The sequence below is a fragment of the Semicossyphus pulcher genome, unplaced genomic scaffold (genome assembly GCF_022749685.1).
Source record: "Semicossyphus pulcher isolate SPU_LCO1_2020_fin unplaced genomic scaffold, fSemPul1.0.p SCAF_1, whole genome shotgun sequence".
NCBI lineage: Eukaryota > Metazoa > Chordata > Actinopteri > Labriformes > Labridae > Semicossyphus > Semicossyphus pulcher.
The window spans coordinates 33,235,594-33,261,155 of record NW_027211603.1 but is presented as its reverse complement, the minus strand read 5'-3'; the positions used below and the strand labels follow the sequence as shown (position 1 = coordinate 33,261,155).

Sequence of the window (25,562 nt, the reverse complement as noted above, 5' to 3'; positions counted from 1 at the left end):
TCCGTAATATTGCAAATGTAAAGGCTTTCATCAGTGGGCCATAGGCTCAATTACCATTGTGTTACCTCATTCAGCGAATGATAGTGATTTAACAGACATTTATTTGAATGAAAATCTTCAAGATTATTAGTTTAAATATTGACAGTCAAATTAGATTACTATGACTTTTGTCGATCAATCTTTATCAATCAATCTTTATTTTTATAGCAATTTTCATACATTTAAAATGCAGCACAAAGTGCTTTACATAGACAGAAAATAAAAATAAAAACAAAAATAAACAGTCGGCATCCCCAACCCCGCCAATTCATGCACAAGCCTAAATAAATCATGTAAACACAGAGCTCAATAAAAGCAGGACTGATGAAAGTGAGGAAACTCATAAATTCATAATGGGGAAACACTGGAGGTACAATGAAAATGTTAAGGCTCAAAATAGCAGAATAAAATGGTGAACGTAGATAATAAGAAAGTAAAACATTAAAAGGTTATCCAAAAAAATAAAGTAAGAAAACACAAAAAAAGTGAGAAAAGTAATAAAACACTAAAATAAGATAATAACACACTAAATGAATATATATGAATCAACAGTTCCACTGTTAGGCTAATGAAGTTTTTCTTTTTTTGGGGGGAGAGGTTGATAGTAAGCCTCGACTTCATTTGACAACCTATATCATCATCAATTTTCTATAGTAAGTTATTGTCATGGTAATCTTGCCATTTATTTGTTGTTTATCACATTTAAATTTACAAACGTAACTCAAAAGTCAAATTAATGTTGTTGATTTTATGTTTGTAACCCCTACCCTGTTTTATTCCGTTAAGGAATTAAATAAATACGTTAAGGAAACACATTTAGGAAACACGGTTGTTTTCAGTCGCCACACTGCACATAAACGGAACGCGGCCCTGATTTGGGTAGCGGGTGTAGCTCGAGATGTATTGAACGCAGCCCAGCTTGTCTGGTTCCTGTCTCCGTCATATGTCGGGGCTTCTTTTACTACACAGCTCTTGCTAGCGGCTTAGCAAACTTTAAAACAAAGTTCCCTGTACAACTGGGGTGTTTTTTTATACGGAAGAGAAAACCTCTCATTAATCGGGAGTGAACAAAATGCCTGCGGTCTCTAAAGGGGATGGGATGCGAGGCCTGGCGGTGTTCATCTCTGATATCAGGAACTGTAAGTTTGTTTATCACATTCACAGACAGTTCATGGTCAGGACAGGAGCAAAACAGGAAGGTTTATTGAGCTGACCCATCTGAACACGTTAATAAGTGCCCATTCCCCCTTTCCAACAAACATTTTTGTAAATTTAACTCATCAAAGTGGGTTTAGACAACCACTCAGTCGGCTAGTCTGTACGAGCTAATTACCGTTAGCCGTTAGCTTCAGATGCTAACGTCATGTCGAAGGGCGTGGACCTCACCGCTCACCGTAGATAACACGATACTGACTAAACTCTGTGGCGTTCAAAGTGTGTATAGTTTTTAAGATCATTTTTCTGTCAACATTTAAGAACGTCCTCACGAGCACCATTTACAATACGTTTTAAAATATAACAACGGATAGTTTTTATATTTCAGGTAACGGCTGTAATTAAGAACAGCTCCAGTGTGACGTAATTTACATAAGGAGCTGAGGTAGAGCTGGATAATATAATAACAATAATAATAATTACGAGCCTTTAATGGAGCCATTTATGGTTGTCAGTTAAAGAGGAATAACTCATTCCCAATGTGTTTTTAACAAGGTTGCCTAACATTTGCATTCTCTCCTTTACTTCCCCTTATGCCATGTTACATTTTAAAAACATTTCAAATGGCTATTTAAGGTAACTTGATAAATGTAAGTGTTTATAACACTAGAACGTCCATCCTTGCTTATTTTTATTCATAATCTCAATATCAAAAGATAATAATTCTGTTATTTCAAGATAACAATGCTTGTTTTCTTGTTATAATGGGTATGTTGTAGGGATGCACGATATTATCGGCACGTTATCGGTATCTGCAGATTATGGCTTGAAAATGACGTATTGGCATGAGCAGATATGTAATTTTTCTGCCAATATTTTCCGCCGATGAAACAATGCTTTGATCATGCCTAAATGCTCGATTGTTCTCTAAAAAAGCTTGACGTAACGCTACGACATTAACTCTGTGCCAGTGCATGCACCACGTCTCTTCTGTCAAGAAGGGTGCAAGATGTCCGCGGTATGGCATTTTTTCAGTTTCAATGGTTAGCAAGGTTACTATTTGCAACAGTTGCTCAGCATCGGTCATGCAAGGAGGGGCCAGATCTCATCATCCAAGCCTGTCTAAGTTGTATGAATATTGGAGTGTTACTTGAAATAAAAATATTACGTACAAATAAAAATGGCATTTTGTACATAACTTAAGTTGAAGTACTTTTCTTATATTGCCCAGTGAATATGTACATTTTAAAAAGCACTATATTATGTTATTTCGGCATCTGCCAGTGGGCCACTACATTAAGAGAAGGCATGATAGAAATTCCACTACAGGAGAGACTTTGATGTTCTCTGCAGTGGAAAAAAAACATGTGCCTAATATATCGATCGGTATAGTGAACTGAGGCCAAAGGTTCCGGACAAATCTTCTTCAAAGTTATGATAAAAAGGTCTTGTAATCATACGGTATAAAGCTAACCGAAACCTTGTAATAAGGATATCTTTACCTGATTTTTATGATGTTTATGAAGAATTTGAACAATTATCGCAACTTAAAAAATGGAAAATGGATATGACTCATGACTATTTCTTTCTTGGTTTGAGGTTTTACAAAATACTGACTTCATTGACTAATATGGTTGCCACATATACATTGCTCAAGGATTGTTGTTTGTTGGCCAAGTCTCATCACAACCACACACAAAGCTCACACTGATCTACTTGGTGTGTTGTCAAGTCCACACGTTGAAGTTTTGGGCAGATTTTTTCTGTTTAATGTTGACTGTCAGCAGCTGCCAGTAAGTACACTTCAGCCCTCCAAATTCCAGTACGATTTCACATTGTATGTATACCAGAGTTTAGTGTCTGTGCTAATGTAGTGTCTGTGCTGAAGAGGTTATTGCATGTAGGCTCACTCTGATAAAAGACAAAATCAGGAGGACAAATCTCTCTTTGGCTCTGCTCACCACAATCTGCTTTCTCAACATCAAAACATAGTTCTTAACATTTTTCTAAAAACCGGCCCCTACTACCTAAATAACCCATAATGACACTACTAACGCTTTTATTCACAATTAGATATTCTGTTTTGTTTTTATGAGATAGTATAATAATAAAGGGTATTTTATTATGTCAAGAGATTAGCCTATATACATTCATTTTGGGTGAATGCAATGTTCTTCTGTGCCAATAATATGTAGTCATTACATCTCACTTTTTTTATGCAAAAGTTGCCTAATTATTAAGTACAGCTGTACACCTGCCAAGCAATGGAAATATTCAATCAACCAATAAGGTGGAAGAAACTCAGTGCTTTTAAGCATACCAGTCATAGTAACGGATTTCAGTTGTTCAGAACAAACATCAGAGCTGGTTGCTCTGTATTTCAAGCCCTTTTTTAATACTCAAAGATCACTGACTAACACTGTAAAGAAGCCCCTTATTTGTGTAGCCTTCCTTTTTTTACACAACCTAATACAACAGGATGCATGATGGCGTCACACACACACACACACACGGCACTGTTCTGTGCTGCTGGCTTGCCCGTTTACACAGTTCTGTGACAGGGTCTGTTACTACCTCTGCTGACAGAACAACATCCAGTGAGCTGCAGTTATGTGCGCGAAAAAGCCTTGTGGAAGAGAGAGGCTAGAGAAGAATGGCTTGAAAGGAATGTGACACTAACTCAAATAACCAGGCCGTTCAACGGTGCCATGTAGAAAAGCATTGCACAATATGTAGAACCTTGAAGTGGATGTGCTACAGCAAAAGAAGACCCAAACAGGTTCCACTTGTGTACAGGCCGAGTACAGGACACAGGTTACAGTGGGCACAGGCTCACCAAATTACAGAGACTATAAAACCTGTGCAGCCGACAAATCTGCAGCAACTGTGTGATGCTCTAATGTCAACAAGAAGCAGAATATCTAAGTTATGTTTTCATGACTTTGTTGAATCAATGCCACTAACAATCCAGGTTGTCCTGGGGGAATATGTGGGCCCTAGCATGTAGTGGGCAAAGGATGGTTTATACAACTTGATGAATGTTCTCAGCACTAGGTAACATGAAAAATATCTTGATTTGTTTGCAGGTAAAAGTAAAGAGGCTGAGATTAAGAGGATAAACAAAGAACTGGCCAATATCCGTTCCAAATTTAAAGGTAGGTGAACAACTCTGAAAAACCAAGCCAAACATGGAGGACCCAAATCAAAGACTAATTTGTACCATCAGGTTTATTTGATGGCATGTATGGAGATTGTTGCCGTCTATGACACAAGCATTCCTGCTGCTGTTAATCCCCTTTGCTTACTCATCTTGTGACCATGTTTTGCGTTGCCTCTTTTCACCCTTTTCTTCACTGTTTTCCAGGGCTGTTTCTGTGTCTTCACTGTTACAAGTTCCCAAACCTCACTGTGAATGTGTCAGTTTCAATCTCCTGTCGATGTTGTTTCTCCAGCCACCTGTTCCTTGCTGCCTATAATTAGTTTGCTCCAGCTTGAAGCTGCCTCTGATGCCCATGGTGCGCAGCATACTGGCCTGTGTCCATTCTAGCATATTTGCTAAGTGCTGTCAAGACCTCACACTATAGCAAGGATAGACCGGTTTCTCCAGAAGTGATAGTTTTCCAATTTGCTTGTCCTTTTCTTGGACATAAATTATCAAAGTTATGAAATTTGTCAGCCCAGCCACACAGAATACTAGGAAGGTATGGAGGGAGTACTACAATTTGACAAGCACTTAGTTTGAAGAACAGTGATCACTGCTATTTTATTTCTGTCTTTTAGGATAGTCCAACAACACTGTGGTTCAATCATTATAAAAATCAACAGTTACTGTAGTCTCTGATGTCATGCAGTTCCTGGTTACAGTCTTACATTAAAAAAATGAGTTAAATAAAAGCTGATAGAAAAACACAACCATATTGAATTTCAACCAATCATTGAAATATTTTTCAAATACTTGATTTAGCATAGAAAATGTCAAATTCAGTGAAAGGTCAGTTACAGTGAACTTTGGTTTCCATTGTAGTTTCAAGGATTTTTCTTTACAGAGATTGCTGCATCTTAATTATTTGCCTGCAATTGCGTTTTGTGTCATCCAAACCAAACATCTGCATGCTACGTAAAAATATATTTTCTGTCTAAAATGTTTGTGCTGCTGCTTGAAATGGCAAAGAAGCATTTGAGTAACTTAACAGACTTTAAAGAAAGGGTAGGCAGTTTATTTTAGAGGTACTTTTTGTTGAAATTGTGCAACACAATGCAGAACAGCTCAGAAAACAAGTTACAGATTTGAATCTCGTAATCAATACTCCTTCATTCCATTCATGGATTATTTTGCTGTAAACATTGCAGATCAGATGAATTCCCCTCTTCCTCCATTACTCACCAGTTTGGTATATAATGGCTGAAAACATTCTTTAGTGTCTGCTGTACTCACAGGTCAATGCCAGACTCTTGAAATGTCCGTGTTTATAACTGAATGTGGACATTCAAATCCATCTTTGTGTGTGTGGATGTGAATGTGTGTGTGTGTGTATTTGTACATGTGGATAGGAGACAAGGCTCTAGATGGCTACAGTAAAAAAAAGTATGTCTGCAAGCTTCTCTTCATCTTTCTTTTGGGCCATGACATCGACTTTGGACATATGGAGGCTGTCAACCTGCTCAGCTCCAACAAGTACACAGAGAAACAGATTGTAAGTTTGGACTCTTCTTCATCCAGTGTCAACAGTTTAAAGCTTGTTGATCATATATATTGAAAATGTGTTTGTATAAAGGGGTTTAATGATGGAAATGCACTAAAATCATGTTCCCCATGTCCTCTTTCAGGGTTACCTGTTCATTTCAGTGCTGGTGAACTCTAACAGCGACCTGATCCGTCTGATCAACAACGGCATTAAGAATGACCTGGCCAGCCGAAACTCCACTTTCATGAACCTGGCCCTGCACTGCATTGCTAACGTGGGCAGCAGAGAAATGGCTGAGGCTTTTGCTTCTCAAATCCCCAGCATCCTGGTGGCAGGGTTTGTACTTAAAACTCAGTAAATTAGGATTTTAACAGGCTATAAGTCTCAAACACATAGCAAAGTTGTTTCTCTAATATACAAAAAAAATTTGAACTGATAGAAACTGATAAATGGTTGACTTGTTTAATGTCAGCCCAGGACTCAAGTAGCTCTTGGTTACATTTGGTGAGCATCTGACTAACAAGACTTTGACTTTGCCTTATTTTTCTTTTTGTAGCAAAAACAGTTACACATTAATTCAAATCAGCTCTTTACTTAAAGGGATAGTTTGGATTTTTGCAAATGGGGTTGTACGAGTACTCATCAATAATCAGTTTATTACCTACAGTAGATGCCATTTAGTATAGCAACCGTTTGGAGAAGCAAGCCAGAGTACCAACAAAGAAGAAGTTATATACTGCTGTGGATGGTTTGGAGCAAAACCTACTTTACATTGCCATCAGACAACGCTTTCCTTTGGCTCAGTACAGTAAACATTTTCATCTTAATGATTCTTGAGGTTATACCATCTTATCTAAAACAACAGGATTAAAATGTATCCTGTGCTTGATTTCCATTGTGGTGTTTGTGAAAAACTATAGTTTTATGTGAAGTTTCTTTGTTGAGGTCTTAAGAAGTTAAATATCTGACAGAGTAGCTGCTTTGGAAGCTGTAATATCTAAGTAAACCCAGAATTGCCACTAGTTATGACCAAGCGGCAACCTCTGGTGCAAAAAACTGCAGTTCCTCGAGAAGCCACTTGAGACTGGCTCCAGAAAACAAGAAATAACATTAAAGCAGGTGGGAAAATGCCCATTTTTACAGCAGAAATAAACGTGTTTACAGCCTGGTACAAAAAACAGTTTTGTTATAAATAGCTTATTTTATTGTTCAGGATAACTGTACGGGGGTGAATTTTTTTATAACACTCGTTTTAATTATATTAAGCCTTAAATCATAGGGGCCGGATCACTTGATTGACAGGTGGATCCTGCTGGCTGTCTGCTAGACGTCAACACAGACACACAGACACAGACACTGAGCTTAACTTCACCTGTTTGTGTTGTTGGAGACTTTTGGGGATTTTTCCATTCAAAGTTTGGACAAATAATCTCTCTGTGGGATTTATGGAACTTTATGGCTGTGCAAGAAGTCTGAGCTGCTTGTTAGCCTGTGCAGTGTTTATTTATTTAATCGTCGGTCAGTAAATAGGAGTCAGGAGTTGTTGGCGTTTCCCCGGAGAGATTACAGCGGACCGTAGTGATGAAGAGACCGGTTCTTTTACGTTTCCCGTTACGTGTCGGCTCGCCGCTCTCTCACCGGGCGAGCGAGCAGCGAGTCCACTACTTCTTTAGTCTGATAACTAAACACCTGCAGTCAGTCACCGACAGAATCTCCTCCTGGGAAAGTCAAACCAGCTCATTCATGATTTATACAGTCTATGGATAATAACCGTTAGATACGCTGAGGAGCATATAGCCTAGCTTCATAGCCGTAGCTGGCTGATTCATGCGGCCCGCCCATAGAGCTCAGCCATAGGCTGTAGCTCGGTCGCGCTCCGCCTCTTTGCCTGCCTCTGGATTAGCCGTCTCTGGCATTTCCAATATGGCGACCCCCGGCGGCGGCGCAATTCGGGCTTCCAAACGCTTCTTCAGAAACCAATGGGTGACGTCACTGAGACTACGTCCATTATTTATACAGTCTATGGTTATGACAGATGTTGTCAAATTAACCATGACTGAAATCTGAAGGATTATTATGACACTTAAGGGTATAATTGTATATCGGGTTAAATTAAGTTGTACTTTGTTTGCCTCTATCAGGGACACCATGGACAGTGTGAAGCAGAGTGCAGCCCTCTGTCTGCTAAGACTTAACAAGATGTCTCCTGACCTGGTACCCATGGGGGAATGGACAGCTCGAGTGGTCCATCTGCTTAATGATCAGCACCTGGTAGGACTGGACCCGTTTCCCACATTTGCTCTTCACACTGATTCTAAGCTGGTTTTAAGTTTGTAGTGTTCACTCTTCAAAAGTGACAAATTAAAATTCACTCAAACTAAATGCATTTATATTTTGAGTGAGCTGTCAACACGCAGTATTCTCCCACAATGCAATAAGCAAATAAAATCAAGTTGATCACTTCTGGAAAAATAATCAGTTTAATTGTGGATTTGTGAAATATTTGACAATAAATATTAGGAAAAACATTCACACTCTCTTTTTAAAGTTTAACCCTTTGAAAATTGACCCTCCTCCTGACAATCGGAGATTGTTTTTTGGAAAGCCCTGTTCAAGGATTAAATTACATTAAATTAGAAGCTTACAAGACTGACTCCAAGAAATGACATTAGAATAATCAAAGAAACCAACGTTTGCACTGTATTTCAAATGCAGATAAAACTGTTAAAACACCTTTGCACTCTGCTGTGTGTTAAAAGTTTTTGTCCATGTTTTGACATTTGAAATTATTTTGGGTCAATATGTTTTTTTTTTTTACTAAGTCAGATTTTTATATTTTCATCACCCTTATTTATGACACAATTTCTATACCGTTATCAATTGTTATGAATTATTGATTAACATAACCTTTAAGCTTAGACTGCACAGATTATAGGCAAAATGAAGCATTTAAAATATTAGACCATTTCTATTACAGAGTTACAAGTTACATCTTAAATTAGTTTTCCATAGTAAAAGTGAATTGAGATAGCAAGTAATGTGCGTTAATTTTAGGGTATGCTGCTAAACAGTTATGATGATTATTGTTTAGAATAGAATTAGCATGTGGTATGGATTTGGGATGGAGTGTCTGCTTTATTTGGCCTGCTCACTTTCAGGATGTTGATGTGTATGTTGGTCTGTAGTGTTGTTATATCTTGTTTGTTTTCAGGGAGTAGTGACTGCAGCCACCAGCCTTATTAACAACCTGGCCCAGAAGAGTCCTGACGACTTCAAAACGGCCATCTCACTGGCTGTGGCCAGGCTCAGCAGGGTTGGTGGCTTTCTGTAACCTTACATGATATTTTTATCGCATAGTTTAAAGATGAGTTTAATTGCAGCAACTATTGGTTTATTAGTTTTCTTGGTCTTTCTTTCACAGATTGTGACTTCTGCATCCATCGACCTCCAGGATTATACGTACTACTTTGTTGCTGCTCCCTGGTTGTCTGTGAAACTGCTGCGCCTACTGCAGTGCTACCCTCCACCTGGTATGGTCTTAATACGATCATGTGGTTAAAGAACAAACCTTCTACAGTCCCTGCAAATTTGCAAGGAATATTTTATGTTTGTCTAGCACTTTGGTCCATTGCAAAATACATATCCACAATTTCATTTTTTTGTAATTTGTGGTAAATTGTTATTTCTTTTACTGCCAGGTCAAATTATCAGCTTTCGCCATAAGGTAATTAATGGCTATATTTCCTTCAGGATACAACTATTGATTTTTTTAGTCCCTTTTCCTCTCCCGTAGCGTGGCCCTTAGGTTTCATATGCAGCCTTTAGTTTATTGTTTTAGTCTCCATTCGAACCCACCTCCTGACAAAACTTAAATCAGTCGGTCAATGAGCTTGACGCTCAGGTCCACACAAGGCAGAGTTGACATTTGGCAGGTGTGCAAATGGCTCCTCAACAAGACTCCATGACACCCTTCTCTGTGTATATCTTTAAAGAATTTACATTTAGCATCAAGCTCTATCTGTTCTCAGAAATCTTCTGATACAAACTAAAACCACTTCTCCGCATCTTACAGTGAGAGTCATAATTCAAGATTTTGTTGGAATTTCTTTTTTCTTTCTGTCTGGGAATGAAATAAGAAGATGAATATTATTTTTTAGCCTCGAGTACAGAGCAGGAATTTAAAATGTGCATTGCACAGCTAAGCATAGAGACTGGAGGCAGGGGGAAATTGCTGGTTTTGCTTTCACCAAAATGAAAAAAAACAAAACTCTTCTATAGGATAACACACCTGTGTCATCTACACGTCAACCTGCTTTTGGTTAAAGTTTTGGCTTCACTTGTGGGGAGCTCTCATGTCTGGTTTGTCTCCAGCATCAGTTTTGTGAGCCGTTGTGTGTAGTAATAAACTGAACATTAGAAGTTATCTCTTGTTATTGCGACACATCAGCCTGAACAAACACTTTACATCTCTGTTCCCCACGGTAACATGACAACCTTCACTAAATCAGCAGAAAAACTGTGTGGATGGATAAAAGAACCTCACCCCAAATCTTAAGTGTCCTTTTTACATTTCTGTCCATGTACATGTTGTATTTGTCTACATTCAGCCAGGAATAGAAACAACTACTAAATAGATATTAAATACATTTTGCATTTTCACATCTGTGGGCCTCTGGGAACAGAACAAATTGCATGAAGTGATTTTTGACACTAGATGGCAGCAGAGAGGAAAAAGTAACATGCAAAACAAAAACCAAACCATGGAGCTTTTTTATATCAGTTTTTCATTGAAAGTTGAATTTGCTCTCCCGGTAAAGTGCCCATTTATTTAAAATAAATAAATACAGAATAAAACCCATATGCTAAGAATTTGTTCTGATGTTAAAATTTGTTAAAATAATGGCTTTTTTGTTGCAGAGGATGCAGCACTGCGGAGTCGTCTGACAGAGTGTCTGGAGACCATCCTCAATAAAGCCCAGGAGCCACCCAAGTCCAAGAAGGTCCAGCACTCCAATGCCAAGAATGCTGTTCTGTTTGAAGCCATCTCCCTCATCATCCTCCATGACAGGTAGAATATGTATTGTCACAATACTGCTGGTCATTGAATTCCCTGAATATCATGGAATTACAGAAGTGTGTTTATTGTCTGGGGAATTTTATTGGGAAGTTGGATTTACAATTAGAAAAGAGTGGGGGGTTTTTTACCCAAAAACTAAAGTATTAGATTTTAGTTTTCTGTGTAACTGTAAGCAAACACTGGATGGCCTTGACCAAGTTAGAATTTATCTTTTAACTTCACATGAAAGCATCAGTTCAAACCCACCTGTTTTAAGTTAACTGTCGTGTTTTTTCGTAATACATGTAGGATTTGAATGTCCAAATGCATGTTGGCATTTGAAGCCATAACATAATTGTTTTATCTTGTCCCCTGCAGTGAGCCCACCCTGTTGGTAAGAGCCTGCAACCAGCTGGGTCAGTTTCTGCAACACAGAGAAACCAACCTCCGTTATTTGGCTTTGGAGAGCATGTGCACTCTGGCCAGCTCTGAGTTTTCTCATGAGGCAGTAAAGACGCACATAGAAACTGTGATCAATGCTCTAAAGGTGAGTCCCTCATCAGTTATGTGCCTTTGAAAAGCTGTTGAAGGTTAATTTAAGAATAATTTACTGTATACAGCTTTAATATTTTCTTCAAGAAGCAGATGTCTCTGTCCCCCCCCCCCCCCCCCCATCTGACCAGGATGAAGTCTGAGATGTGCCACTTGAATTGTTATGCACTTTCTTGGTGGTTCTTCATTATCACTTATTTAATAGTGCCCCTTAAAAGAAGTTATTGAGTTTGCATGGAAAGTCATTTTTAGCCTGATCAGTGATCAATTAAACTCTGATTTACATTTTTTATCGAACTTAACGAACTATGTTTGACTGCTATTTTTAATTGAAATTCTGAAAAGACTACACACAGAAGTACTGTAGTAGTCCATAGTATCTCTGGGGGCGCACTGTTCCATCTTATTCCTTAAAGATAAGACATTACTGAGCATAATAGAGTGGGAGGGGTCAGTGGCACAGCTGATGTTTCTGTTGTCTCTGGCATACTCCTCCTCCTTCTTTCTCCTCTTTCTTTCTCCTCTTTCTTATTGAAACAACCCTGATTTCTGTGGAGTACGTACATGGCCACCTTAAATACACCTTAAATTTACAATTCTTATATAAAAGCTTCAGTTGAACTTAGGTCACCACAGCTGATCATATCATATGTTCTGTTCTGTTTGTTCTCTATACAGACAGAGCGAGATGTGAGTGTTCGCCAGCGGGCCGTGGATCTGCTTTATGCCATGTGTGACCGCAGCAACGCCAAGCAGATTGTGGCAGAGATGCTGAGCTACCTGGAAACTGCAGACTACTCGATCAGAGAGGAGATAGTGAGTCATCAGTAAAAACTTGTACAGTTTTTATTTCCTGTGTGTGCTTCTTTCTCCCTCAACTCGTTGGTTCTGTTCCTCAGGTGCTCAAGGTGGCTATCCTGGCAGAGAAATATGCCGTGGACTACACCTGGTATGTGGACACCATCCTTAACCTCATCCGCATCGCCGGTGACTATGTCAGTGAGGAGGTGTGGTATCGTGTCATCCAGATTGTCATAAACCGAGACGAAGTTCAAGGCTATGCCGCCAAGACCGTCTTTGAGGTGGGTAAGAAAATGAATGCCGTCACTGACTGGCCTGTCAGTCAGTTTGCAGCCTCAACCTCTAACTCATTAGAGTTTTATGTTCACTTGTATGAGACGACATGTTGGGCCCCAAAGAAAAGCGAGCTGTAACACTATGGGGAATCTGTAAATGGGTTTAGTCACATGGGTTACTAATGGCCCATTTTAGTTTTGTGGACTCACTTTAAAATCCTTTCAAATTAAATCTCTTCACAAGCACACTAGGTAATGTGCTTTAATGTACAGTGCAAACACTATCAATGCCCTGTCAGCTAACTTATTTTGGAGGCCTTTTGTGTTTTATTTGTTAACATCCGAAATGATACTATTAAATCAAATGCTCTGATATAAGAAGGAACAAAATCTGTGTGCGCTGTGCTCCCCTGGGAAAGCACTCTCACTCTGTAACTCTTCAACTCTTCCTGCACATGAGGAGGAAGAGCATGTTCATGTGTTTGGTGAGAGTGCCTTTGCCATTTCTCTGGTTGAATAATTGCAAGATCTAATTTACTTTTGAAAATATCTGACATTCAATCATTCTTTTCTCTGGATCCATCATTGAAAACCACAAAAGAAATGAGCATGGCATTATAGGAATCACCAAAGTGCAAAGTTGTAATGCATTCATTGTTCTGTATTTAGAGCGAACCAACTGTCAATCAAATAGCTTTACAATTAATTGCCTGATGTACACCAAGTATGCATTGTGCAATGAATCAGTCTGTTTTGACAAATAAAACTCCGTAGTATCAGATTGGGATAAGGGGGTCAAATAATGTGATGGAGACATCCCAAGCAGCATTAATTATCCTTCCCAGTTATGCTGGTTTAAAATCTATTGGGGATCAGAAGAGACCTTTTGGCCTAATTACACTTTATCCTCAGAAATCCTTCTCATTGATTATCACCTGTTCCATTTCTTACAGTACACTTACGTCTGTGTTATTCCCAATGCCATGCATTCTTGCTTTGTGAACACATGTAGGCACTCCAGGCTCCCGCCTGCCATGAGAACCTGGTGAAGGTTGGGGGTTACATCCTGGGAGAGTTTGGAAACCTGATTGCTGGAGATTCCCGCTCCAGGTACAAACAGCATCCACACAGTGCAATCCACTGTTCTGTCTTTTTTCCTGAGTTAAACAGGTTAACTGTTTATTGATTTAAACATCTGGTTTGTTTGAAGACCCTCATAACAAAAAAAACAAAATCTATCTTCTTACTTAAGCCTGGTTATACACTACATCACTGATGTAAAGGGAAGTATTATTTTATTTTCTGTAGAGCTCACCTGCATCTTTTAAGATTGTTTTGTGTTGTCTTCTCATTCAGCCCTCTGGTCCAGTTTAACCTTCTCCACTCCAAGTTCCACCTGTGCTCTGTTCCAACTCGTGCTCTGCTGCTGTCCGCCTACATCAAGTTCATCAACCTGTTTCCAGAAGTGAAGACCACAATCCAAGATGTCCTGCGCTCAGACAGCCAGCTCCGTAACGCTGACGTGGAGCTCCAGCAGAGAGCCGTCGAGTACCTGAGACTCAGCTGCATCGCCAGCACTGATATACTGGTGAGTGATGAATGCACACCTAACAGTCCATCAGTGTCAACATTTGCAGAAATATGTACCATGTAAGTCAGACTTGTTACTTGAAGTGAGTTGAAAAAAATACTTTCATGGTATCATAGTGGCCACTCTGTGGTATCTGAGTGTTTGGAATCATACAAAATTTGTAACCTCCTGCCGTTAACTGGTGCAGATGTATCTTTGGAAACTGCTCAAAAACCTGATGTTTACCTTGACTGTTTTTCTCCAATTGACCTTCCTGAGCTAAATTCTCTGATATCTTCGTCTAAACCATCAACCTGTCTTTTAGACCCGATTCCAACCAAGCTGCTTAAGGAAGTCTTTCCCTCAATTAGCACTTCTTTACTAGATATGATCAATATGTCTTTATCGACGGGCTGTGTACCCCAGTCTTTTAAACTAGCTGTAATTAAGCCACTTCTTAAAAAGCCTACCCTAGATTCAGGCACCTTAGCTAACTATAGACCTATATCTAACCTTCCTTTTATCTCAAAGATCCTTGAGAAAGCAGTCGCTAATCAATTATGTGACTTTCTTCATAACAACAGTTTATTTGAGGACTTTCAGTCAGGATTTAGAGTCCACCATAGCACTGAGACAGCCCTTGTGCGAGTTTCAAATGATCTACTTACTGCTTCAGACAGAGGACTTCTCTCTGTACTCGTCCTGTTAGATCTTAGTGCCGCTTTCGACACGATAGACCATCACATCCTGTTAAAGGGACTAGAACATTTAATTGGCATTACAGGATCTGCATTAAGTTGGTTTAAATCTTTTTTATCAGATCAATCTCAGTTTGTTAATGTTCATGATGTGTCCTCTATGCACACCAAAGTTAGTCATGGAGTTCCACAAGGTTCTGTGCTCGGACCGATTCTTTTTACCTTATATATGCTTCCTCTTGGTAATATCATGAGGAAACACTCCATTAATTTTCATTGTTATGCAGATGATACTCAATTATACTTATCTATGAAGCCAGACACAACCAATCAGCTATCTAAACTAGAAGCATGCCTTAAGGACATAAAGATCTGGATGACTAGAAACATTCTGCTACTTAATTCAGACAAAACTAAGGTGTTTTGGGCTGAGCACAATAACTTCAGAGATTCTTTCTCTAATGATGTAGCTGCCCTAGATGGCATCAGCCTGGCATCCAGCACTACTGTTAGGAATCTGGGAGTACTATTTGATCAGGATATGTCCTTCATCTCCCACATAAAACAAATATCAAGGACAGCCTTCTTTCATCTTCGCAACTTAGCAAAAATCAGACACATCTTGTCTCAAAACGATGCAGAGAAACTAGTCCATGCATTCGTTACTTCCAGGCTGGATTATTGTAACTCGTTACTATCAGGCTGCCCTAATAAGTCACTAAAAACTCTGCAGCCCGTACAAAATGCTGCAGCACCCTCTCTTCTTTTAAGAGTAGACTTAAAACTTTCCTCTTTGATAAAGCTTATAGTTAGGGCTGGCTCAGGCTTGGACTAGCCCATAGTTATGTTGCTATAGGTTTAGACTGCCGGGGGGATCTGACACACCAAGCTCCTCTCTCTCTCTCCCTCTCTGTCTCTCTCTCTCTCTCTGTCTCTCTCCCACTCTCTCTCTCTCTCTCCCTCTCTCTCTCTGTCTCTCGCTCTCTCTCTCTCTCTCTGTCATATTAATGCAGCTCATTAACTCTGTATCTTCTGGTCCCATTAACATTACTAACCACATATCTTCCCGGGAGTTCTTGTGCTCCCTTGTCTTGAAGGTTCCTGGAGATCGTTGCTGCAGACCACCTGCTGCTGTGGACCTGCTCCACTGCAACAACTACTAACATCAGCCTTCCCCATAGTATCATTATTGTTGCTGCTAATGCTAATAGTAGACCTGTTGACTTCAACTGTTACAATTACGATTACCTCAGCCTTTATCATTACTCTGCTTCTCTCGCTAATTTATTTATTTATTTATTTTGCTAATCTTCACCCTAGTCTACCACTATTATTGGCATTGTAACCATAAGTATGTGTCCTTGTTGTTGTAACAAGGACATATGTTGTTGTTGTAACAAGAACATATGTTGTTGTTGCTCTCTTTGCCTGTCTCTATCCTGCATCTCCTTCTATCCTATTTTTCGGCCCATCCAGTCGAGGCAGATGGCTGTTCAACATGAGTCTGGTTCTGCTCGAGGTTTCTGCCTGTTAAAAGGAAGTTTTTCCTTGCCAATGTGCCGAATATTGCTAAGTGCTACTCATGGTGGATTCATGTTGGGCCTCTCTTTAAATAACTTAACAAAGAATCGGTCTAGACCTGCTCTTTCTGTAAAGTGTCTCGAGATAACTCTGGTTATGATTTGGCACTATACAAATAAAATTTGATTTGATTTGATTTGGTATGATATGCTATGAATTAATAGCCAATAGTACAGTGGTGCAGTAGCTGTCTGTATTGCCCAAAATAAAAGCTTTCTAGGATTTCCTCACACTCTGTTCCTCTGCAGGCCACAGTGTTAGAAGAGATGCCTCCGTTCCCGGAGAGAGAGTCTTCAATCCTAGCCAAGCTGAAGAAGAAGAAGGGACCCGGCCACCTGCCGGACATCGACGATGCACGGAGAAATGTTAACGGCAGCACCGAGCACAGTGAGAACACTGAAGACACAAAAAAGGTAAACCTGGACTGTACAGCTTGAGTTTTATTTTTTACCAACATTTTGTACAAACCTTATCAAGGACAAAACGTCTTCTTCTACAATCAGATCTTTAAATAATTTTCTGCACTGTCATTCAGGCCTTATTCCTAAAACAAGCTTGCATCACACTTAAAACAACAGATTCTGTGTGTTGTCTACTTTTCATTACTGGTTTTCTGCCTTTTTTTTTTTTATATCATTTCCTAATCTTAATCTGGGCTTGTCCTGTCTCCTTCCTTCTTTATCTTCACCCTTTCATACTTCTTCTTCTCTTTCTCTATCAGTCTTCTCCTTTTCTGATGGCAGACCTCCTCCCTACCAACAGACCCCGCCCTGCTTCCTCTAGTCCCATCATGCTCTCTGCTGGGACCATGGTACTTTTATAGCTTGAAACACAGACAGAATTATTCTTTACCACTGGACTGGCAGCTACTCTGTCCTCTTATTTGACTTTTGGAGATGTTACTGTATGATGTATGTATGTTTGATCAACTTTTATGTTGTTGTATGTTTTTTTTTTACACACACCAGCACTGAAGAGGTTTGATTTCTGTTACAGGATTCTGGTCAAAAAGTTACTGGCCAAATATTGATCAGTCAACTTGTTGATAAAATATTTAAAAGTGTAGGTTGCTAGCTAACTTTATGTAAAAAAGTATGAATGTTCAAAATCAAGTCAAGCACGACAAATGTCAAAAAATCCCCAAACACACATCAGCTGTAGTCTTATATCATTTTGACTTTGTTTGTGTTTTGGAGACCAGAGAATTAAATAGATTGAATGGGGATTAACTCTGTAATAAGGCCTCATATTTACTTAGAATGAACATGTATTTAAAAAAAAAAGTAACAATCCTGTGCATGGACATATTGTGTGTTAAATATGTTGTTTTTCACGCAGGGTTCCCCCCACCCTTTCACGGACCTCATGAATGTAAACTCCCCCCCTCCGGCAGGAAACAGCCTGCTCGTTGATGTGTTTTCCGACATCTCCACACCTGCAGCCGTAGATGTCTGTGAGGAAAACTTTTTCAGGTGGGAAAACGCTGTTAGCATGGTCAGTGAAATTGTTGGAAAAATTTTGAAACTTTATAATCAAATGTTTAGAGTTGAAGTTATATAATAAAACGTTTTATAAGGATATGTTTTAGTTGAAACTTTAAAATCAAATGTTTTAGAGTGGAAGTTATATTTCCATAAGGCGGGGGGGCGGGGGGGCGGGGGGCTCCAACAGGTGGTGATACATGCGGAAGCCCAGCGAGGGAGGGGTTCAGAGTATATAAGACCCGAGGCGGCTGACCTGTGGGCAGTCTCATTCGGATGGACTCGGGTTTATTTGTTTGTATTTATACGGGAATAAACTCTTTTTGCATCAGATCATCACATCAGTCTCTAATGTTTGACTAGAGTTTTTCAACCAAGTTTTATAACCTATTTTTAAGAGTTTTTCAACCAAGTTTATTACCTAGTTTTAAGAGTTTTTCAACCATGTTTTATTATCTATTGGACATTGAAATTAAGTGGCTGACAAGAGGGTTCGGGGAACTTTATTGCCACAACAAAATCAGCAGAAAAATAGCTGTTTGTAATACTTCCACGTACTGTAAAATAATGCATGTTCCATCAAAAATGTAAAGAGCTCTTCAGCTATTTAATAAGACACAAATTAAAAGAATAATGGTCAAAATATAGGCTGAGTATGGGTCACACTGGATCTTACATTTCCCACAGTAAAGCGGATGGAGTCCTTATTAGACACTCTGCTTCACTCCTGCTAAACATTTTTATTAATAAATATACATATCTGATCTGAACAGTCTGCAGTTGAACCCTCTGTGTTGAAACTTTAGAGATATATATTTAGCTGGTGTTAAAGTTTGTCACAAACCAAGCTAAAGGGCTGAAGTGCACTTTTATATGATGTTGAATTAAACAAAAATGAAATTGTGTTGTAAATTTGAAATTGTCTGCTTTTAAATTTCAGGTTTGTTTGTAAGAACAACGGTGTTATCTATGAGAACCAGCTCTTGCAGATTGGACTAAAGTCTGAGTACAGGCAGAACCTGGGTAAGCGGCTTTCTAAAAATATTTTTTATGGATATTCTTTGGACATATCTGAACTGCTAGTGGTGGAGAATAATGAAAGTAAATCAGGTGTGAAATGGGATTTTTGCTAAATGTATTAAATGTAGATGACACTGATGTCATAGTTTACCTGCTGTTGTCCTACAGGTCGCGTCTATGTGTTCTACGGCAACAAGACATCCACCCAGTTCCTCAGCTTCTCCTCATCAGTGAGCTCTCACGAAACACTCAGTACTCATATCCTTTTCCCTGCTTGGTAGCATCTTATAATGAATGCCTAATAAACAGTCTTTTATTGAGGGGTAAGCAATATGTCCTCCATCACACACAGTGCTGGTAGCCTGATGCATGGTTTACTGCTGATCCTGGGTCATTTTGTAACTTTTAAAGCTAGCAAAACGGTTGCCTGAAAAGTTGTTAAAGCTAATATTTGTCTGAACCGCAAGATCAAATCTACAGGAGACTTTCTGCCTAATTGTAACTTGAAACAAAGATCATTTTTATTCGTTTTTGATAATCAGTTTTTGAAGAAAAAAAACTAGAGTTTGGATAGGTTCAGGAAAGATCTTGGTTTTGGCTTAAATATTGGTTGTCATTATACAGTATTTTGGTTTCACAGGAGACACAGTTGTCTTCTTGGTGTAAAAGAGAAAAACATGTGACACGCTTGCTAAAGTGTGCACTGCCACGTCCTGCAAATCCACGGCCATCAGGTTAAAACACTGTTGTAAGAGAATAACATTTTGTTAAATATTTATTAGTCACACTTCTACCCACAGGGAACACTCAGGTTTACTGATCACTTTTAAAGTAACTAATAAACAAATGCTTCTACTTCTTCCACTTCAGCCCACAACATGACACATTTGAATGCTTGTGAATACTTCCATCCCTGCTTTCCAAAACTGCTATGCTATGGTATTTGCCATTGTCATTTAGTTATCCTCAGAATCCTTGACTGTTCTCTCCACAGCTGAATGTCCACACTAAGGCTGTAGACCCTGTAATAGAAGGAGGCGCTCAGATGCAGCAGATCCTCAACATCGAGTGTGTGTCCGATTTCACAGATGCACCAGTGCTGAACATCCAGTTCAGGTAAGTGTCTGAATGCATACTAAGTTTTTGTGTTATTTAGCTTTATGTATGTGCTAATTTGTGTGTGTGTGTGTGTGTGTGTGTGTGTGTGTGTGTGTGTGTGTGTGTGTGTGTTTTACAGATACGGTGGAGCTCTTCAGAACATTGCAGTCAAACTACCGGTGATGCTGAACAAATTCTTTCAGCCCACAGAGATGACATCCCAGGACTTCTTCCAACGCTGGAAACAGCTTGGAGTGTAAGGCTGTCTTCACTCTCTCACTGCACCTCTGTCCCCTTCAGCAGGAATTTATGTGCCTGTGTTTGTCTCAGTCATAAAAGGCAGAAACTGCTGCAGATTTCAGACGCACATTTCCTGAACTGTTTGAAATGCTTCTTCATTTTATTGAATCCACATTAATCTGAATGTCAATATACATTTAGTCTATTTTTATTTCAAAAGGTCTCCTGAAAACAGCAATATGAGTTACTGTTGTCATACAGTAGGTCATCAATAGCAGCAATGGCTAACTACAAGGTTGATGTAATGTACACAACAATTTAATAGTGGCAACTTCTAAAATGTGTTGTGAAATTAAAGAAATTATCTTATATATGGCTGTACCCGACTCAGAATGTTGTCAGTCACATCAGATTTGGCTTTTCAATATGAAGCATCAGCTATTCATTTTTCGTCATTCAGTTTTTCAACTCTTTTATCAGCCTGCATGAGCTTCCTGAGTTTTCCATAAGTGCAAGCTGTTGGCTTGGAAAAAGAAAACATTTTCAGTGTAGCAGGTGTACATTTAGTTTTGATATTCTTTTATGGTAATGTGTTCGTGTCATCCTCTGTGTCCTCAGTCCTCAGCAAGAGGTTCAGAAAATCTTCAAAGCCAAACATGCAATGGACACTGAGGTCACTAAGGCCAAGGTAAGAAATTAGGGTTTTTAGCCGACTGAAGGACAGAACAAAGTTGTGTCTCTCAAGCCAAACCAAAGAGCTGTTCCCTGTAGTATCCTTGTGTCCGGACTTATTTTGACTTTTTTTGTTTGTTTACTATTTTGCACAAAACTGAGGTTGTCTTTAAACAATTGGTTAAGACCTCATGGAAATTCTCATGTATTTTACTTGTTCTCCTAAGAAAAGAAAATATCTTAAGAATGAACAATAATATTGATGGAGATATTTAACCCATCTCTGTAGCTGGCTTTTGGTCAAGCGTAAAAATGTAAAGTGTATGATTTCCTGCTTTTATCTGATTTTTATACACATCGATCTGCATTTCGTGTACATATAACAATAAAAGTTTCAATTTCTCCCCTGTACGTTGTTTTGTAGATCATAGGTTTTGGTGTAGCTCTGCTGGACAGTGTGGATCCCAATCCTGCAAACTTTGTTGGAGCTGGAGTCGTTCACACTAAGAGCACTCAGGTGGGCTGCCTGCTCAGACTGGAGCCCAACCCACAGGCACAGGTAAAGACACACACACACACACACACACACACACACACACACACACACACACACACACACACACACACACACACACATACACACACACACACACACATACACACACACAGACTCATCCCCTATATTGAACCATCATATAGCTGGTCTAACTGTGTTGGTTTTCCATTCAGATGTACCGCCTGACGCTCCGGACCAGCAGGGACTCAGTGTCTCAGAGACTGTGTGATCTCCTCTCTGAACAGTTTTAGACTCAACACTCAGCACCAGCATTTTCTACACCTTTACTCTCCTACTCTCACTCTAGATTGCAATGATTTTGTACAGTGTAAATTGTTTTTTATTTGTCTTACTCTACATGTAAAAGAAGTGAAATGTATTCTTCACACATAGCTTTACTTATACGTTACTGCTTTAAACCTGCCTTATACCCTGAAGACGGTACAGGAGGCTCTGAGCGCTCCTCGGGTGAACAGTTTTAAGGTGTTTTCCCTGCCTGGGTATTTCTTATGCAAAAAAGGAGGCAATAATGAGATTCAGTTAGTTAAAAATCTTAATAGGATTGTAAGTTTACCAATGATCTCAACTGATGATTACGTTGTTCTGATTGCTTTTCCATGAAACATTTCTTCTTGTAGTGTTTCAAACAAATGTTGCACAGAACTGAGAAGCTCTTTTGGACTTCTCATTCATTTTGCACTTTAGGTAATAAATGTAATCGCAAAGGTAGACCAGTTAGATTAAAAAAAAAAAAAAAAGAATTTTAAATAAGTATTTTACTTGTTACAGCGATTTTAGACTTCTGTCATCTCAGGAGGAAACGCAGAGCTTTGTACTGTGGTAGCAAAAAATAGACTTTAGATGCTGCATATTTGCTTTTGTTGGGTGAACTTGAGAGACAGACTGAATATAAGATGTGGACTTTGTCTGTTAGTTGTGAACGTGAAGGAAATGCAGAATAATCTCTAACTCCATTATTTCTAATGTCCAGCAGGGGGCGACCCCACTGGTTGTAAAAGGAAGTCCTTTTGAATGGGCACAGATTTTTTTAAAAAATGGCCCTACTTCTCAGTGGATGCATTACATTTTCATTGTGAGTCTGTGGTCTAAATCTATAGTTTCAGCAAGATAAACATGAAGCTGCTACAGTGACCTGTTAACCAGGATGGAGGCGTAGCAATGTCTGTCCACACTTTGATCCAAATATGATCACTTCCGGCTCCAAAAACCAAGACCGCGACAGCCTAAACTTTAAAGCTATTCCGGCTACGTCCACCTCTTATCAACAGTCTGTACATTTTAGAGCTTTATTGTTGAAAAAATTTTACACAGTGACTTTTTTTCATCTAAGTAGCAAACACAACTGTGCCTGTGACATTTTACTACTCTGTCAAGAACAGAAAGGGCCTTCACATAGACGAGAGTAATAATCTCAAGGTCTAAAGCACTGCCACGCTGTCACACTACATTCACCTGAATGCTTTGACTCACAGCACTGCCAGACTGGTAATGTTTGTATGTTTCTATAAAATATGTTGTATGTCTGTTTTATAAAATGTACTTTATCATACTTCTTGTTGGCATATTTAATGTTTAACATGAAGACCGGCTCTGTCCAAAGGTGAAATCAGTCTTCAGACCACCACCTCTAAAGCAGTGTAAAAACAACAGGGGGGGTTGTGTGCAACAAAAAGACTCCAGGCCAAGAAATAATCATTAACCCTCTTTTCAGGCAATAATTATTAAGTATTCATTAAGTATTCTTTTGTCACTGCTGGGTGTTTGAAAAATATGAGACACAACATTTTGTTCAGTGAGCTTTAGGTGCTTTAAATGCTAAGCTAATATACCCATCTCCCTGTTGTAGCTAACTATCTTACGCACTGATATGTTATAATAATCCTCCTGTTGCGGGGTTCTCTCTCAGACTCCTCCAACCAATTGGGAAAACACAGGCGTAGCCAAAAAATGCAGCTTTGGTGTAATTTATTTTTTTACCGGCCTCCCGAAGTGCAGTGATTATTTACAACAAAAACACAGGAAAAATACTATACACAAAATTTACAAGTAAATAATGCAGGAGTTCCACATCAACTCACAGGCAAAAATCACAAACAGTTCTCTCAGTAGTTACTCAGTAGTTACGGCGCATGGCGGCATTAATATACAGCGCACCGCGAGGTAAGGAAACCCAATATTGTGTAAATGTGTGCTAAGCTTAACAATAGACTTCCAAGTGTGCACCCTTGGTCGTGGTACCGAAACGGAGAGGGGGAAAAAAGGAATAATGGAGTTTTTCAGGCGGATTAGAGACACTGATGGAGAGGGAAAAGTTTGGTGAGTGTATGTGCATGTGTGTCTGGGTGCGCGCTGCCCGCAGTCAGAGACGGAGCCGCTCCGTCACATCATCCCCCTCCTCCCGGGGGTTGGCGATGTGCGGCAACCTGGAAAGGTATAAAGAATAGTTTGACATTTCAATGCACGAGAGTCAAAAAGCTTTGTTCAGAAATATTGATCAAAATTAGTAGAAAAATGATTTCATTGTGTTAAAGGGTTTGGCAGACAAATACAGGTACTTTAATCTGGGCCTGTGACATAGTTTACCAAGATTGTCAACACAAGCTCCCACAACTATTTATCCGTTCACGTCTTGTAGAATACCATCTTTTTTAGGACCACTGGTCTATCTGAAGGTCTTAATGTTCAAAGATCACCTAGCCAAGTCTCACAATCCAAGTCAAGGGGTTCATATTTACTTACAATAAACAGATCAAAGCTGTGAATGACGCGGTGACAATAAGCACTGATTTTTTAAGCCTGTTTTTAATATAGTACCATAAAAAGCCAAATTACTGTTTAATGTCAAAAGTGTCACTCAGGAGGACAAAGCCACTGACAGTCAACACTTGACTCTTTATTTTGGTCCTACTACCTGTGCAACACACCACTGTCGGTAGACTCATTTTGAGACCACCAGGAAGCTAATAAGCTCACTGTAGCTTCTCTTCCTGTTCAGCATCAGGTAACACACAATCTAAGCTAAAATAAGCTAGCTGTCACCAGCGGAGCAAATGAAACTTGATTTACTCCTGAGGATTCAGTCTGCCTTCAGAGTTTCATCGGTGCTCAGCTGGACTACAGGTTAACACTAGGGTTCAAATTTGGCCATAAATCGCTTTTTATCAACTTATATCTTACACCGTTTCCGGTCTCCACCCTGTTTTCCCTGCAGACATACAGTATCTGATTGAAAACGGCTGCACTTGTATCCTTTCCTTAAAAAGGTATTTCAATAAGGAGCTGATTATTGTGTTGCATTCTGTCTCTGGGTCAAACTTTTGTTACATAAAACAGATTTGTGTCTATCTGAATCACAAAAAAAAGTCTTCTTTTTTAAACATTCAATTAGCATGTGACTGCAACCTTTTTACCCTATTGAGGTCAAAGGGGACTCATACAATACAATACATGAACGCCTAATTGAATTTCCTTTGTGCCGGTTCCAAAGTTTGGGTGAAGGTAAAATAAACACACTAATGAAAGGAAAGGGAAGTCAACACAAACACAGATCTTGTGGCATGTGTACCACAGTGTGTACATCAGCTTCCCACGCTGATACTGATGCTAAAAGGCTTAACAATTGCTCTCCAAGAGTTTCAAGTTCTCAACTTAATACCAAAAAAATGTGATTGATTCTATTGCTGACAGCGGTTGTAGTGGCAGGGATATATGTTCTCACTGGTCACCGAAAGTTCTGGAACCTCTGGCCCAGAGACACTTGAAGACACATGAAGAACCTGCTCATTTAAGGACATTGAAAATGAACTATTCTCATATTTGTAAAAAAAAAAAGGAAAAAAAAGATCTAATTGTTCAACTTGTATTTTTCATTGAATTTTTCCCTGCTGCTATTGTTGTTCAGTAATTATTATGTTATTATAATTAGGGTCCGGAATGTAGAGGCAGGGATATATGTTCTCACTGGTCACTAGGGGTAGTGGGGGTGTTTGGATGTGTGTGTGGGTGGAGCTGTGTGTCTGTGGGTGTGTCACTGTGGCTGAATGATTGCCTAACAGATATCAC

At 39.3% G+C, this 25,562-nt stretch overlaps 1 protein-coding gene across 2 annotated transcripts; it reads left to right on the top strand.

Annotated features, from left to right (window-relative positions):
* Positions 1-977: 977 nt before the first annotated feature.
* On the top strand, positions 978-23,053 carry LOC138589541 (AP-2 complex subunit alpha-2-like). 2 transcript variants are annotated; one of them, XM_069659880.1, is made up of 23 exons: positions 978-1,178; positions 4,281-4,349; positions 5,746-5,888; positions 6,022-6,215; positions 8,021-8,150; positions 9,091-9,192; positions 9,301-9,409; positions 10,797-10,947; positions 11,314-11,482; positions 12,166-12,303; positions 12,387-12,569; positions 13,576-13,673; positions 13,920-14,151; positions 16,661-16,825; positions 17,134-17,223; positions 17,751-17,884; positions 18,834-18,916; positions 19,082-19,172; positions 19,907-20,029; positions 20,151-20,267; positions 20,870-20,939; positions 21,348-21,482; positions 21,653-23,053. In XM_069659880.1, exons 1-23 carry the CDS (start codon positions 1,112-1,114, stop codon positions 21,728-21,730), a joined length of 2,871 nt encoding a protein of 956 aa, XP_069515981.1. In that variant the 5' UTR covers positions 978-1,111; the 3' UTR covers positions 21,731-23,053. The 2 variants fall into 2 exon arrangements, with proteins under 2 accessions (XP_069515981.1, XP_069515991.1); XM_069659890.1 differs by lacking the exon at positions 17,134-17,223.
* Positions 23,054-25,562: the final 2,509 nt, after the last annotated feature.